The sequence below is a fragment of the Rattus rattus genome, chromosome 6 (assembly GCF_011064425.1).
Source record: "Rattus rattus isolate New Zealand chromosome 6, Rrattus_CSIRO_v1, whole genome shotgun sequence".
In the NCBI taxonomy this organism is placed as follows: domain Eukaryota; kingdom Metazoa; phylum Chordata; class Mammalia; order Rodentia; family Muridae; genus Rattus; species Rattus rattus.
In genome coordinates, this window is record NC_046159.1 from 135046922 (window position 1) to 135060152 (window position 13231).

Sequence of the window (13231 nt, forward strand, 5' to 3'; positions counted from 1 at the left end):
GCTTGCTAACAGGAGCCTGTTATAGCTGTCTCCTGAAAGGCCCTACCATAGTCTGACAAATACAGAGGTGGATACTTGCAGCTAACCACTGAACTGAGCACGGGGTCCACAATGGAGGATTTAGGGGAAGGACTGGAGGAGCTGAAGGGGTTTGCAGCCCAATAGGAAGAACAACAATATCCAACAACCAAACTCCCCAGTGTTCCCAGGGACTAAACCACCAACCAAAGAGTACACATGGAGTGACCCATGGCTCCAGCTGCATATGTAGTAAAGGATGGCCTTGTTTGACATCTATGGGAAGAGAGGCCCTTGGTCTGGGGAAGACTCAGTGCCACAGTGTAGGAGATAACATTTAAAATGTAAATAAATAAAATATCCAATAAAAAAGAAAACATCTTAATGTTATAAGTATATATAATACAGATAATAAATATAATATGTAATATAATCAATAAATATAAAATAGATATTAAGTAGTTAGGTGGAATGATGGAGAAGCATGAATAGATGGATGGATAGGGATGCATATATGATACCCTGTTTGCCAGGAAAATGGCTACACTGGTAAAGTATTTGCTACACTGCCATGAGGAACTGAGTTTGTATTCCCAGCATCCATGTAAACAGGCATGTGGACTCTTATAGTCCAGTGTTGGGGAAGTGGAAAGAGAAGGCAGTCTAGCAGAATTGGTAAAGTTTGAGTCTGTGAGAGATCCTAGCTCAAAAACATAATGAAGGATAATATGGGGAAGGCAACTGATGTCTTCTGGGTTATAGACACACACAGAAACACACACACCAGACACACCACACACACACACACGCACGCACACACACACACACACACACACACAGAGAGAGAGAGACAGACAGACAGACAGACAGACACAGACACATGGGGTGCTTATGGGGAGGAGAGAGGGAGAGAGGGAGAAAGGGAGAGAGAGAGAGAGAGAGAGAGAGAGAGAGAGAGAGAGAGAGAGAGAGAACAAACAAGATCTTATGTCAAAGTAGGGGAAATAGCAGATATTTACTTAAAAGGCTGTGTCCATGTGTAAAACCACAGAGGGAAAAATAGTGGACCTAACTAGAAACTACAACTATATAATTTTTATAATTTAACAGTAAAAGACTAATAATCCAGTTAAAAATGGGAAAAAGCTTTAGACATACTTTTGCACAGGAGATATACCAAAAGCTAATAAGCACATAAAACATATAAAGCTGGCAGCATCTTTATTCATTAAGGAAATGCATATTGAAGCCAGAACATAACACCATTTACATCTACCAGGGCAGTTACACAAAGAGAGAAAAGGAGACTTTGGCAAGGATGTGGAAAAACTGGAACCCCCCCCCACACACACACACACACACATATACACTACCACCACAAATACAAAACGGTGGTGACTAGTGGGTTGGAAAACAGTTCCATGGTTTCTCAAATTGTTAAAGTTAACAGCAGAACCAATTGCTGTCTCTATTATATTTTTCTACAACAAATCATCACAACTTGAGTAACTTCAAGCTCTGGCGGCAGGAAATAAAACATCAATTTTGAAATCAAGACTTGAAATGAAGAGGGCAGCAGGACTGCCCTGTTCCAGAGATGCTGGCCTAGGGGGAACCGAGGCAGCTGTTCCAGCTCTAACAGGGTGCTTGCTGGAACCCCTGCTGCCTCCGGCCACAACACTCTCTCTGCCTTGGTCTTCACACTGCTGCAGACAAACTTTCCTCATGTCTCAGTGAAATCTCTGACATTGCTTTCCTCTTAACTTGTGATGGCATTTAATGCTGACCCAGATAATAAAGTCTCTTTGGTGCTAAAGACTGAACCAAGGACCTCATACAGACTAAACATTCATCCTACAGCAATGGCCTCTGCTACTCGTTGCAAAATTCTTAAGATAATATTACATGTCAATGTATTTTTCCCAGTAAGCTATCAATTACAATTGTGGGGGACTTGTCATGAAATTTGCTGGATGTATATGAAAGGAAGCATATCATTTTTCAACTTTGCATAATCTCCTATAAAATATTTATTAATTCAATTTTATGTACACCATATATGTACACAATGCCCTCAGAGGTTGTGAGCAATCACATAAGTCCTGGGAACCAAAACCCAGGATCTCTACAAGAGCAGAAAGCATTCTTAACTGCTGAGCCATCCAGTCCCTTATCATAATCTTGAAAAGAATAACCTTTTCTTCTGAATGAGAAAAAAAAGGTAATTTTCCTCTTCCAACACGACTCACAGCACAGTCCAAGCCCTTGGACATGCTTTATGGTTTTCTCAGAGCAATCATGAAATCAAATGAATTTGTTGTTAAATAGGCTATTTTGATAAGCACACATTCGTGCATCATTCCAGGCTGTTACTGCCTCAGCTAGAAGGGTGGTCCTCTTTGTAGCAGACGAAGGATAGCTTTAGGTCTGTACAAATTCTTAGTTCATGAACATAAAGAAATTTGGACAATAGAATTCCCCATGTTAAGACATCAAATCTCAACATTAGAAACCATTTTCCCACATCTGCTCATACGGTTTTGCTGCAGAAAAAGATAAATGGTGTGAAACTTGGTTGTATAACTAGCAGAAGTAGCACACAGCGGAAGATGTGACATGCTTTCAGTGTCACCTCTCTCATGCCTGTATCTTCCAACTAGCAGTCTAAATGACATGGAGTGAGGGTAACTTTACAGTCCTTCATTCTCCCCAAGAGCTCTGTTAAGCAGGAGAGAACTACAAAACAAATCACACATTTAGGCACCTTGTTAAGAAAAGAAAATCATGCAAAAATCTACATTTTATACTTTTTCAGTGTTTATATAACACAACTTGTTGGGAAAAAATAGGCTTAGATTTGACCCTGTCTCATATAACTTTGGTCAATACAGCTGTGCACACTGGTGTCTAGGCTCTGGTTTAATCATTAGGGAAAGAAAATATTCACCAACCACTTTTTGCCTTTTCAGGTGTTCTAATCTTTGTTACATACAATGCAGCAAGAAGAAAGGATAACCAAGAAAGCAGGAGTTTCGGAGGCCAGTCAATCCAGCCACCTCACTTTACAACGGCTCGAGCCACAACCCTGAGAGGTTGAACAACTGCCCAACTATCTAAGAGTTGGCACGCACCACAGGTAGACAAGAGCCTGAGCCTCTGCTCTCCCAGTCCAGTTCTAACCACACAGTGTAGCTTCATCAATGAAAAGCAGGCTCATTTTACCAAAAGCGATCTACAGATTCAATGCAATCCCCATCAAAATACCAATCCAATTCTTCAAAGAGTTAGACAGAACAATTTGCAAATTCATCTGGAATAACAAAAACCCAGGATAGCTAAAACTATCCTCAACAATAAAAAGGACTTCAGGGGAATCACTATCCTGAACTCAAGCAGTATTACAGAGCAATAGTGATAAAAACTGCATGGTATTGGTACAGAGACAGACAGATAGACCAATGGAACAGAATTGAAGACCCAGAAATGAACCCACACACCTCCATAGGCACTTGATTTTTGACAGAGGAGCCAAAACCATCCAATGGAAAAAAGATAGCATTTTCAGCAAATGGTGCTGGTTCAACTGGAGGTCAACATGTAGAAGAATGCAGATCAATCCATGCTTATCACCCTGTACAAAGCTTAAGTCCAAGTGGATCAAGGACCTCCACATCAAACCAGATACCTCAAACTAATAGAAGAAAAACTAGGGAAGCATCTGGAACACATGGGCACTGGAAAAAAATTTCCTGAACAAAACACCAATGGCTTATGCTCTAAGATCAAGAATGGACAAATGGGATCTCATAAAACTGCAAAGCTTCTGTAAAGCAAAAGGACACTGTGGTTAGGACAAAACGGCAACCAACAGATTGGGAAAAGATCTTTACCAATCCTACAACAGATAGAGGCCTTATATCCAAAATATACAAAGAACTCAAGAAGTTAGACCGCAGAGGGGGAGACAAATAACCCTATTAAAAAATGGTGTTCAAAGCTAAACAAAGAATTCACAGCTGAGGAATGCCGAATGGCTGAGAAACACCTAAAGAAATGTTCAACATCTTTAGTCATAAGGGAAATGCAAATCAAAACAACCCTGAGATTTCACCTCACACCAGTAAGAATGGCTAAGATCAAAAACTCAGGTGACAGCAGATGCTGGTGAGGATACGGAGAAAGAGGAACACTCCTCCATTTTTGGTGGGATTGCAGACTGGTACAACCATTCTGGAAATCAGTCTGGAGGTTCCTCAGAACATTGGACATTGAACTGCCTGAGGATCCAGCTATACCTCTCTTGGGCATATACCCAAAAGATGCCCCAACATATAAAAAAAGACACGTGCTCCACTATGTTCATCGCAGCCTTATTTATAATAACCAGAAGCTGGAAAGAACCCAGATGGCCTTCAACAGAGGAATGGATACAGAAAATGTGGTACTTCTACACAATGGAATATTACTCAGCTATCAAAAACAATGACTTTATGAAATTCGTAGGCAAATGGTTGGAACTGGAAAATATCATCCTGGGTGAGGTAACCCAGTCACAGAAAAAACACACATGGTATGCACTCATTGATAAGTGGCTATTAGCCCAAATGCTTGAATTACCCTAGATGCCTAGAACAAATGAAACTCAAGACGGATGATCAAAATGTGAATGCTTCACTCCTTCTTTAAAAGGGGAACAAGAATACCCTTGGCAGGGAATAGAGAGGCAAAGATTAAAACAGACACAGAAGGAACACCCATTCAGAGCCTGCCCCACATGTGGCCCATACATATACAGCCATCCAATTAGACAAGATGGATGAAGCAAAGAAGTGCAGGCCGACAGGAGCCGGATATAGATCTCTCCCGAGAGACACAGCCAGAATACAGCAAATACAGAGGCGAATGCCAGCAGCAAACCACTGAACTGAGAATAGGACCCCCTTTGAAGGAATCAGAGAAAGAACTGGAAAAGCTTGAAGGGGCTCGAGACCCCATATGAACAATAATGCCAAGCAACCAGAGCTTCCAGGGACTAAGCCACTACCCAAAGACTATACATGGACTGACCCTGGACTCTGACCTCATAGGTAGCAATGAATATCCTAGTAAGAGCACCAGTGTAAGGGGAAGCCCTGGGTCCTGTTAAGACTGAACCCCAGTGAACTAGATTGTTGGGGGGGGGGCAATGGGGGGAGGACGGGAGGGAACACCTATAAAAAAAGGGAGGGGGCGGGATTAGGGGATGTTTGCCCGAAACCGGGAAAGGAATAACACTCGAAATGTATATAAGAAATACTCAAGTTAATAAAAAAAAAAAAAAAAAAGGAAGGAAAAGAAAGAACACATTGCTGGAGTTAGTTGAGGACAAGCAGGGCAACTCACAGAGAAGCTGAGAGAAGCCAGGTTGAATCAATCAGCTTAGAGAGGAGTTTGAGCCAGGACAGTTGAACCAGCCAACCAGAGATCAGAAAGAACTAGAAAGGGTGAATTTATTCAGCAGTAATTCTCAGAGGCTGAAACACTCTAGGTCTAGTTTAGCAGACAGAGGCTGGAAGATCGTATGGAGGCTAGAGGCTTCTGGACCTAAGCCTAGGGATAGTTAGAACAGAGAAGGACACACTCTAGACTCAGCCAAGTTGCACAGCTGTCATCTTATCACCTCATCTAAGGTAATAAAAGATGTATTTACAGATAGTGATGTAGATGTGCTGCTGTTCATATATTAAATATATATAAATATATAAATTTAATATATAAATATATTAAATTCTCAAAAAAATATTAAAAACAAAAATCATAAAGAGAAGTACTATGTAATATAATATAGTTGAAAATTTTCTCCTTGTGTCTCCATGTATGAAATTCTTCACAATAATATACCTTTATTTCTTTATTAAGAAAAAAATTGTTTAGAATATGCCTAATCTCATGCTGATATTATTGGAACAAATAAGAAGAATTTAAATTGAGGGTTATGAAATTTAAGACTTGATAATTTCTTTGATAGACTTTTGGAAAAAGTAGCTAATCATAGTTTGAACTATTAGCATGGGGTAATAAAGTTCTGTGATCATCCAGTCCTGTGACTACTAATTTCCCAGTTTTACTTATGTTATTCATCCGGCAAAAAAAAAAAAAAAAAAAATGCCAGTCAGGTCATAACTGAAAGTAAGCTATGTTAGAGGTAAACATGACAAATTATGGAATTGACTGTATGTAACGCCATTTACTTTGTGATATGAATAACTGTAAAACTAACATCTAAAAAATTAATGTTCCTGGCCATGGTGCCAAGGGATGAGGACACACCTCTTTATACCATGGTACTTGGTGCAAGTAAATATGGCATCAGTTTAGAGGACATTAAGCAAATGAGTAATAAGGCATTTACAACCCTCAAAAAAAAAAAGAAAAGAAAAGCAGGCTCTGCACATGTGCCTAAGAAGCTCTGATACTGGCTGAGTATTTAGAAGAGTAAATTTTTTCCCAGATTCTCTAATTTCTGCAAGATAAACTTTCACGAATATTTTCCACCATGATCAGAGTCTAATGCAAAAATGTCTGCACTTGGATACCAGAGATGGTGACAGACACCCTCTAACAGTCACAACAGTACAATGCAGAGTGGACATCACTCCCAAAATCAACATTAGACAATGCCTGTTCCTCCAGACACTAGGAACAACAAATGTCTCCTGGTTGTCATGCTGGGTACAAAGCACTCTTTGGGGAAGTAGGCATTTGGCAGAGAAAGGCATTTGGCTCTTTTGTGGTCTTTTTCCCACTGTTTTTATCAATTACCTTCTCTTCTTTAACATAAATGTATTTAATAATCAATCAATACTTTGATGCCCAATAATCTCTCTACTGACATGCTACATTATCTCTGTGTGAAGGTACTAAAATAAAGAGAACACAGAATTTCATACTTTGATGCTCCGAATTAGAATATCGAAACCAAAATTTAGCTGTAAAAATTAAAATCTCAGAATGAAAACGTATTTATAAATAAGTAATGACAAACCATATAAAGATACAACTTGGAATCTGGCTTACATCAGGAAAGATCCAGGGTTCGAGACACAGGTCAGGGGGTCCGAGTGTTTGCTGCCAGGCCTGACAATACAAGCTCAAGTCCTAGAACTCACATCCTAGAGAAGGAGGCTAGACACCTCTGGCTAGTTGTTCTCTGACTTCCACATGCACGGCGCTCTCCCTCTCCCTCTCCCTCTTTCTCTCCAAATAAAACACACTTTAAAACGGAGAGTCTCACCACTGTTCTTCCTCTCTCACCATCTGGTATGGCTTGGGCACATGGCCACACTGCCATGGCAACACTCTTTTGCATCTTCTTGCACTCACAGAACAGCACCTAATCGCCCTTTCCAACACTGGCAGTGACAGTCAAGCAAGCGATGCTACATACAATCTTGGCTCTGCAGCTAGGGTCTGAGTAGCACATCTGCTACTCTACAAGCCTTCTCACTCCTGGAAAGCAGACTCAGAAGCACGCCACTGAGCGCTACCACTACCGCTCACTGTTCTCACTCCCTTTCTACTTGTGCAACACACCCTCAGGCACACACCAGTGACTAAAATCTCTCAGTAACACTTCTGTGACACTAAAGTTTTACCTCTAAAGAGACCAGTTCAATATTTAATCCAATATGTTCAACCCAGTCAAAACGAAAAATGTAAGATACAAGGAATAAATAATGAGAATACTTTCTAGTATATTCTTGATTAAGTATCCCTAACTATCCTAAAAAGAGACAGAATAATTTACTGAAAGTGAAAAATAGCTTAAAATCAGTCAATCTTAGAAAAATAAGCATAGATAAATGGCCTCATTGTCTACTGGATTTATTCCTATCTTACTGAGTTTCTTACCTATGGTGGTTCTTGAAGTAATTGATACTTTGTTTTCTAATGGATTCCTGCAAAACTTCAGACTTGCTACCACAAAACTCTTCTCCAACTTGCATCAACCTAGTTGGATAGAAAGGTATAAGTTTCAGAACATCCTTATAGAAAAAACAAACAAACAACAAACAAACAACAAAGAAAAACTAGCAATCGTCCAGGTTCTTTCTTTAACAAGTACAACTAATAGAAATTTAGGTATCTGGAAAAAAAATTATAAAGATCCTACAAGCCCAGATCCATCAGCCATGCATAATTATACCCTCTTCTGTAAAGAAGTTAGACAGAAAACTCAATTTCTGATTTCTTAATATTTATGGTTGAATGAATTATCCCACAAAAGTCAGTATCTCAAACACTACCTGCTGACTATATCCAGAACAAAGATGAAATCATCATATTTGAAAATAGATAAATCAGTTCCAAGCAAGTAGGTTTTTACTTTTAGTTGAACATCCTGTAAGACACAAATAAATAAATGAGTAAATTTATTCTAGTTACAGAATAAAATGAGATAGTACATTTTTAGTTCAATGACATCTAGCTACTTCCATCAACAGCCAAATCTTTAAGAGTAAGTAACCTAATAGAGACAGTCCCAAGAATATTTTTTTAAGAAACAGTAATGGTCAAAATTTTACTACAACTTGACAAAGTTGTGTTAAACTCTATCTTATGTAAAGACACACATGTACATGCATTTCCTATGGTTAAGAGTGATATCCTAGACTGAAGAGATGACTCAGTTAAGAGTCCATACTACTTTTACAGAGAACTAAGAGCTATTCCCAGTGCCCCACTGTCTCATAACTGACTATGACTTTAGCTTCAAGGGATCCCACATCTCTGACCTCTAAAGACATCTGTCCTCAGATGCACATAACCATAAACAGTCATACATATAATTAAATATTAAACAAAATCCTTTTCAAAAAGTTATACTTTTTGAAATAACAGGACAAAATCATCATTAATGCATGTCTCTTGTTCATTAAAAATCCAAATACAGCATATTTAGAAATAAAAAACTGTGTAAATAAGTATCAAATAATATATAAAAAAGATAGCCCTCACAATTACCAGCAAAAATGCTATAAAATAGGGAACTTTCACTTGGAAACATACTAAAACATAAAACGCCTATAAAAAAAATTCCAGACCATTAATACATAAAGAATAACTACAATGAAATTGTATATATAAATGTATATGTCTATATATTTTAAATAAATCAGCACATTAAGCGTAGTGGGACTAAGTATATGACTAACCAGTAGAGACAATTTTTTTTAAATTTTTATGTATGTCAAATAAAACTCCTGCCAAAAATCACAAGAACTTTTTGTTCTAAACAGTTATTCTAAAATTCATCTAGAACAATAGACAACAATTGCTTTTTTTACTTATTTTATTTATTTACATCCCAAATGTTACTTTCTCCCAATAACCGTTTTTTAAAGTGAAAGTATATAAAAATAAATGTTGTAAGTAATGCTGAAAGACTTGTAATATAAAAACAATGACTTCATGAAATTCTTAGGCAAATGGATGGAACTAGAAAGTATCCTGAGTGAGGTAACCCAATCACCAAAGAACACTCACTGATACGTGGGTATTAGGGTATTAGCCCAAAAGCTTGGAATACTCAAGATACAATTCACAGACCACATGAAGCTCAAGAAGAATAAAGACCAAAATGTAGATGCCTCAGTCCTTCTTAGAAGGGGAACAAAATACTCACAGGAGGAAATATGAAGACAAAGTGTACAGAGACTTAAGGAAAGGCCATTCAGAGTCTACCCCACCTGGGGATCCAGCCCATATACATACAGCCATCAAACCCAGACAATATTGATGAAGCTAAGAAGTGCATGCTGACAGGAGCGTGATGTAGCTGTCTCCTGAGAGGCTCTGCCAGAGCCTGACAAATACAGAGGCATATGCTCGCAGCCAACCATTGAACTGAGAATAGGGTCCCCATTGGAGACATTAGAGAAAGGACTGAGGTAGCTGATAGGATTTGCAACCCCACAGGAAGAACAACAATGTCAACTAACTAGACATCCCAGAGCTCCCAGGAACTAAAACACCAACCAAAGAGTACGCATGGCTCCAGTCACATATGTAGCAAAGGATGGGCCTTGCTGGGCATCAATGGGTGGAGAGGCCCTTGTTCCTGTGAAGGTTTGATGCCCCAGTATAGGGGAATGCCAGGGTGGGGAGGCTAGAGGGTGTGTGTGTGCGGGGGGAAGCACCCTCATAGAAGCAGGGGGAGGGAGGATGGGATAGGTTTTCCAGAGGGGAAACTGGGAAAGGGGATAACATTTGAAATACAAATAAAGAAAATATCCAATAAAAAAAATGGAAAAAAGGGGTTGGGGATTTAGCTCAGTGGTAGAGCCCTTGCCTAGCAAGCGCAAAGCCCTGGGTTCGGTCCCCAGCTCCGAAAAAAAGAAAAAAAAAATGGAAAAAAGACTTGTAATATATTAGATATTACAAACTATTTGAAACAAAAGAATGAAATATTCAGATAAATAATCCAGGTAATTCAGTAATGATAAAGAGTATACATTATAACATATACAATGGCTGAATAAAACAGTTTAAAAAAACTCCTTTCTGATTATTTACCCATGTCAAATACACTATGCTAACAACATTATATATGAGATAAAACCAGTCTTGTGAGCAAGCATTTATATCCCTGAAGAAAGGCGGAGGCTAGAAGGGTCAAGCATTTTGTCTCTTGGGCCTGCTGCACAGCAGAAGTCTACCTTCATTCAAGGCTACCTTTTTTCTCTGTATCTGGCAACTAATGAAGTAGACGGCAGTAGAATTATCCAGAAAGTGGTGAAAAGGAAACTAGTAGAGGGAAACATTTACTACTCAGATATCAAATGGAGTACACAGCAGATAAGTGATTCCTATGCACTCTCAAAAAGGTAAAGATTAGAAATTTCACAATAATTTACTAAGATAAAACATTTCTAGACTATCTCTCTAGTGCTTCTGATACTACTGTAGGCATTGTGGATACAGCAACTAATATGCAGTTTAGAGGCCAAAGTACAGCTACCAGGCAAGCACTTAGCTAAGCCATATGCACAGTAAAAGATAAAAAGACCCTGGTGGGAGAGAGACCTCACCGCCTGATCAGGTGGGCACTCCTGAGGCTGCAGAGCGGAAGAGACCACCAACACTGCCCACCCCTGCCGACATACCTGGCCCAAGAGGAAACTGTATACCACCTCTGGGTTCCCGTGGGGGAGGGCCCAAGAGCAGCAGGACCGCTGTGCCTGAGACACCGCCGGAACCTGAAGGAACAGACCGGATAAACAATTCGCTGCACCCAAATCCCGTGGGAGGGAGAGCTAAACCTTCAGAGAGGCAGACACGCCTGCGAAACCAGAAGAGACTGCACTCTGCACACATCTCGGACGCCTAAGGAAAACACCAAACGCCATCTGGAAACCTGGTGCACGGAAGCTCCCAGAAAGGGCGGCACAGATCTTCCTGGTTGCTGCCACTGCGGAGAGCTCATAAGCAACACCACACGAGCAAACTTGAGCCTCGGGACCACAGGTAAGACCAACTTTTCTGCTGCAAGTGACCTGCCTGGTGAACTCAAGACACAGGCCCACAGGAACAGCTGAAGACCTGTAGAGGGGCAAAACTACACGCCCGAAAGCAGAACACTCTGTCCCCATAACTGATTGAAAGAGAGGAAAACAGGTCTACAGCACTCCTGACACACAGGCTTATAGGACAGTCTAGCCACTGTCAGAAATAGCAGAACAAAGTAACACTAGAGATAATCTGATGGCGAGAGGCAAGCGCAGGAACCCAAGCAACAGAAACCAAGACTACCTGGCATCATCGGAGCCCAATTCTCCCACCAAAACAAACATGGAATATCCAAACACACCAGAAAAGCAAGATCTAGTTTCAAAATCATATTTGATCATGATGCTGGAGGACTTCAAGAAAGACGTGAAGAACTCCCTTAGAGAACAAGTAGAAGCCTACAGAGAGGAATCGCAAAAATCCCTGAAAGAATTCCAGGAAATCATAATTAAACAAGTAGAAGCCCCAGAGAGGAGTCACAAAATCCTGAAAGAATTCCAGAAAACACAATCAAACAGTTGAAGGAATTAAAAATGGAAATAGAAGCAATCAAGAAAGAACACATGGAAACAACCCTGGATATAGAAAACCAAAAGAAGAGACAAGGAGCTGTAGATACAAGCTTCACCAACAGAATACAAGAGATGGAAGAATCTCAGAGCAGAAGATTCCATAGAAATCATTGATTCGGGCTGGGGATTTAGCTCAGTGGTAGAGCGCTTACCTAGGAAGCATAAGGCCCTGGGTTCGGGTCCCCAGCTCTGACAAAAAAAACCAGAAAAAAAAAAAAAAAAAAGAAAAGAAATCATTGATTCAACTGTCAAAGATAATGTAAAGCAGAAAAAGCTACTGGTCCAAAACATACAGGAAATCCAGGACTCAAGGAGAAGATCAAACCTAAGAATAATAGGTATAGAAGAGAGTGAAGACTCCCAGCTCAAAGGACCAGTAAATATCTTCAACAAAATCATAGAAGAAAACTTCCCTAACCTAAAAAAAGAGATACCCATAGGCATACAAGAAGCCTACAGAACTCCAAATAGATTGGACCAGAAAAGAAACACCTCCCATCACATAATAGACAAAACACCAAACGCACAAAATAAAGAAAGAATATTAAAAGCAGTAAGGAAAAAGGTCAAGTAACATATAAAGGCAGACCTATCAGAATCACACCAGATTTTCGCCAGAAACTATGAAGGCCAGAAGATCCTGGACTGATGTCATACAGACCCTTAGAGAACACAAATGCCAGCCCAGGTTACTGTATCCTGCAAAACTCTCAATTAACATAGATGGAGAAACCAAGATATTCCATGACAAAACCAAATTTACACAATATCTTTCTACAAATCCAGCACTACAAAGGATAATAAATGGTAAAGCCCAACATAAGGAGGCAAGCTATACCCTAGAAGAAGCAAGAAACTAATCGCCTTGGCAACAAAACAAAGAGAAGAAAACCACACAAACATAACCTCACATCTAATATGAATATAACAGGAAGCAATAATCACTATTCCTTAATATCTCAACATCAATGGCCCTCAACTCCCCAATAAAAAGACATAGATTAACAAACTGATATTTAACGAGGACCCTGCATTCTGCTGCCTACAGGAAACACACCTCAGAGACAAAGACAGACACTACCTCAGAGTGAAAG

General features: G+C 39.7%; 1 protein-coding gene across 3 annotated transcripts in view; it reads right to left on the reverse strand.

Moving 5' to 3' along the window:
* The window catches only part of Vps50 (VPS50 subunit of EARP/GARPII complex), a 103294-nt gene that overhangs the window by 35268 nt on the left and 54795 nt on the right, over positions 1-13231 (reverse strand). For all 3 annotated transcript variants that reach the window (XM_032906980.1, XM_032906979.1, XM_032906978.1), the window contains 2 exons: positions 8304-8398; positions 7909-8007 (listed from right to left, as the gene is read on the reverse strand). In XM_032906980.1, coding sequence (XP_032762871.1) covers positions 7909-8007; positions 8304-8398 — 194 coding nt within the window. The remainder of the gene's footprint in view (positions 1-7908; positions 8008-8303; positions 8399-13231) is intronic.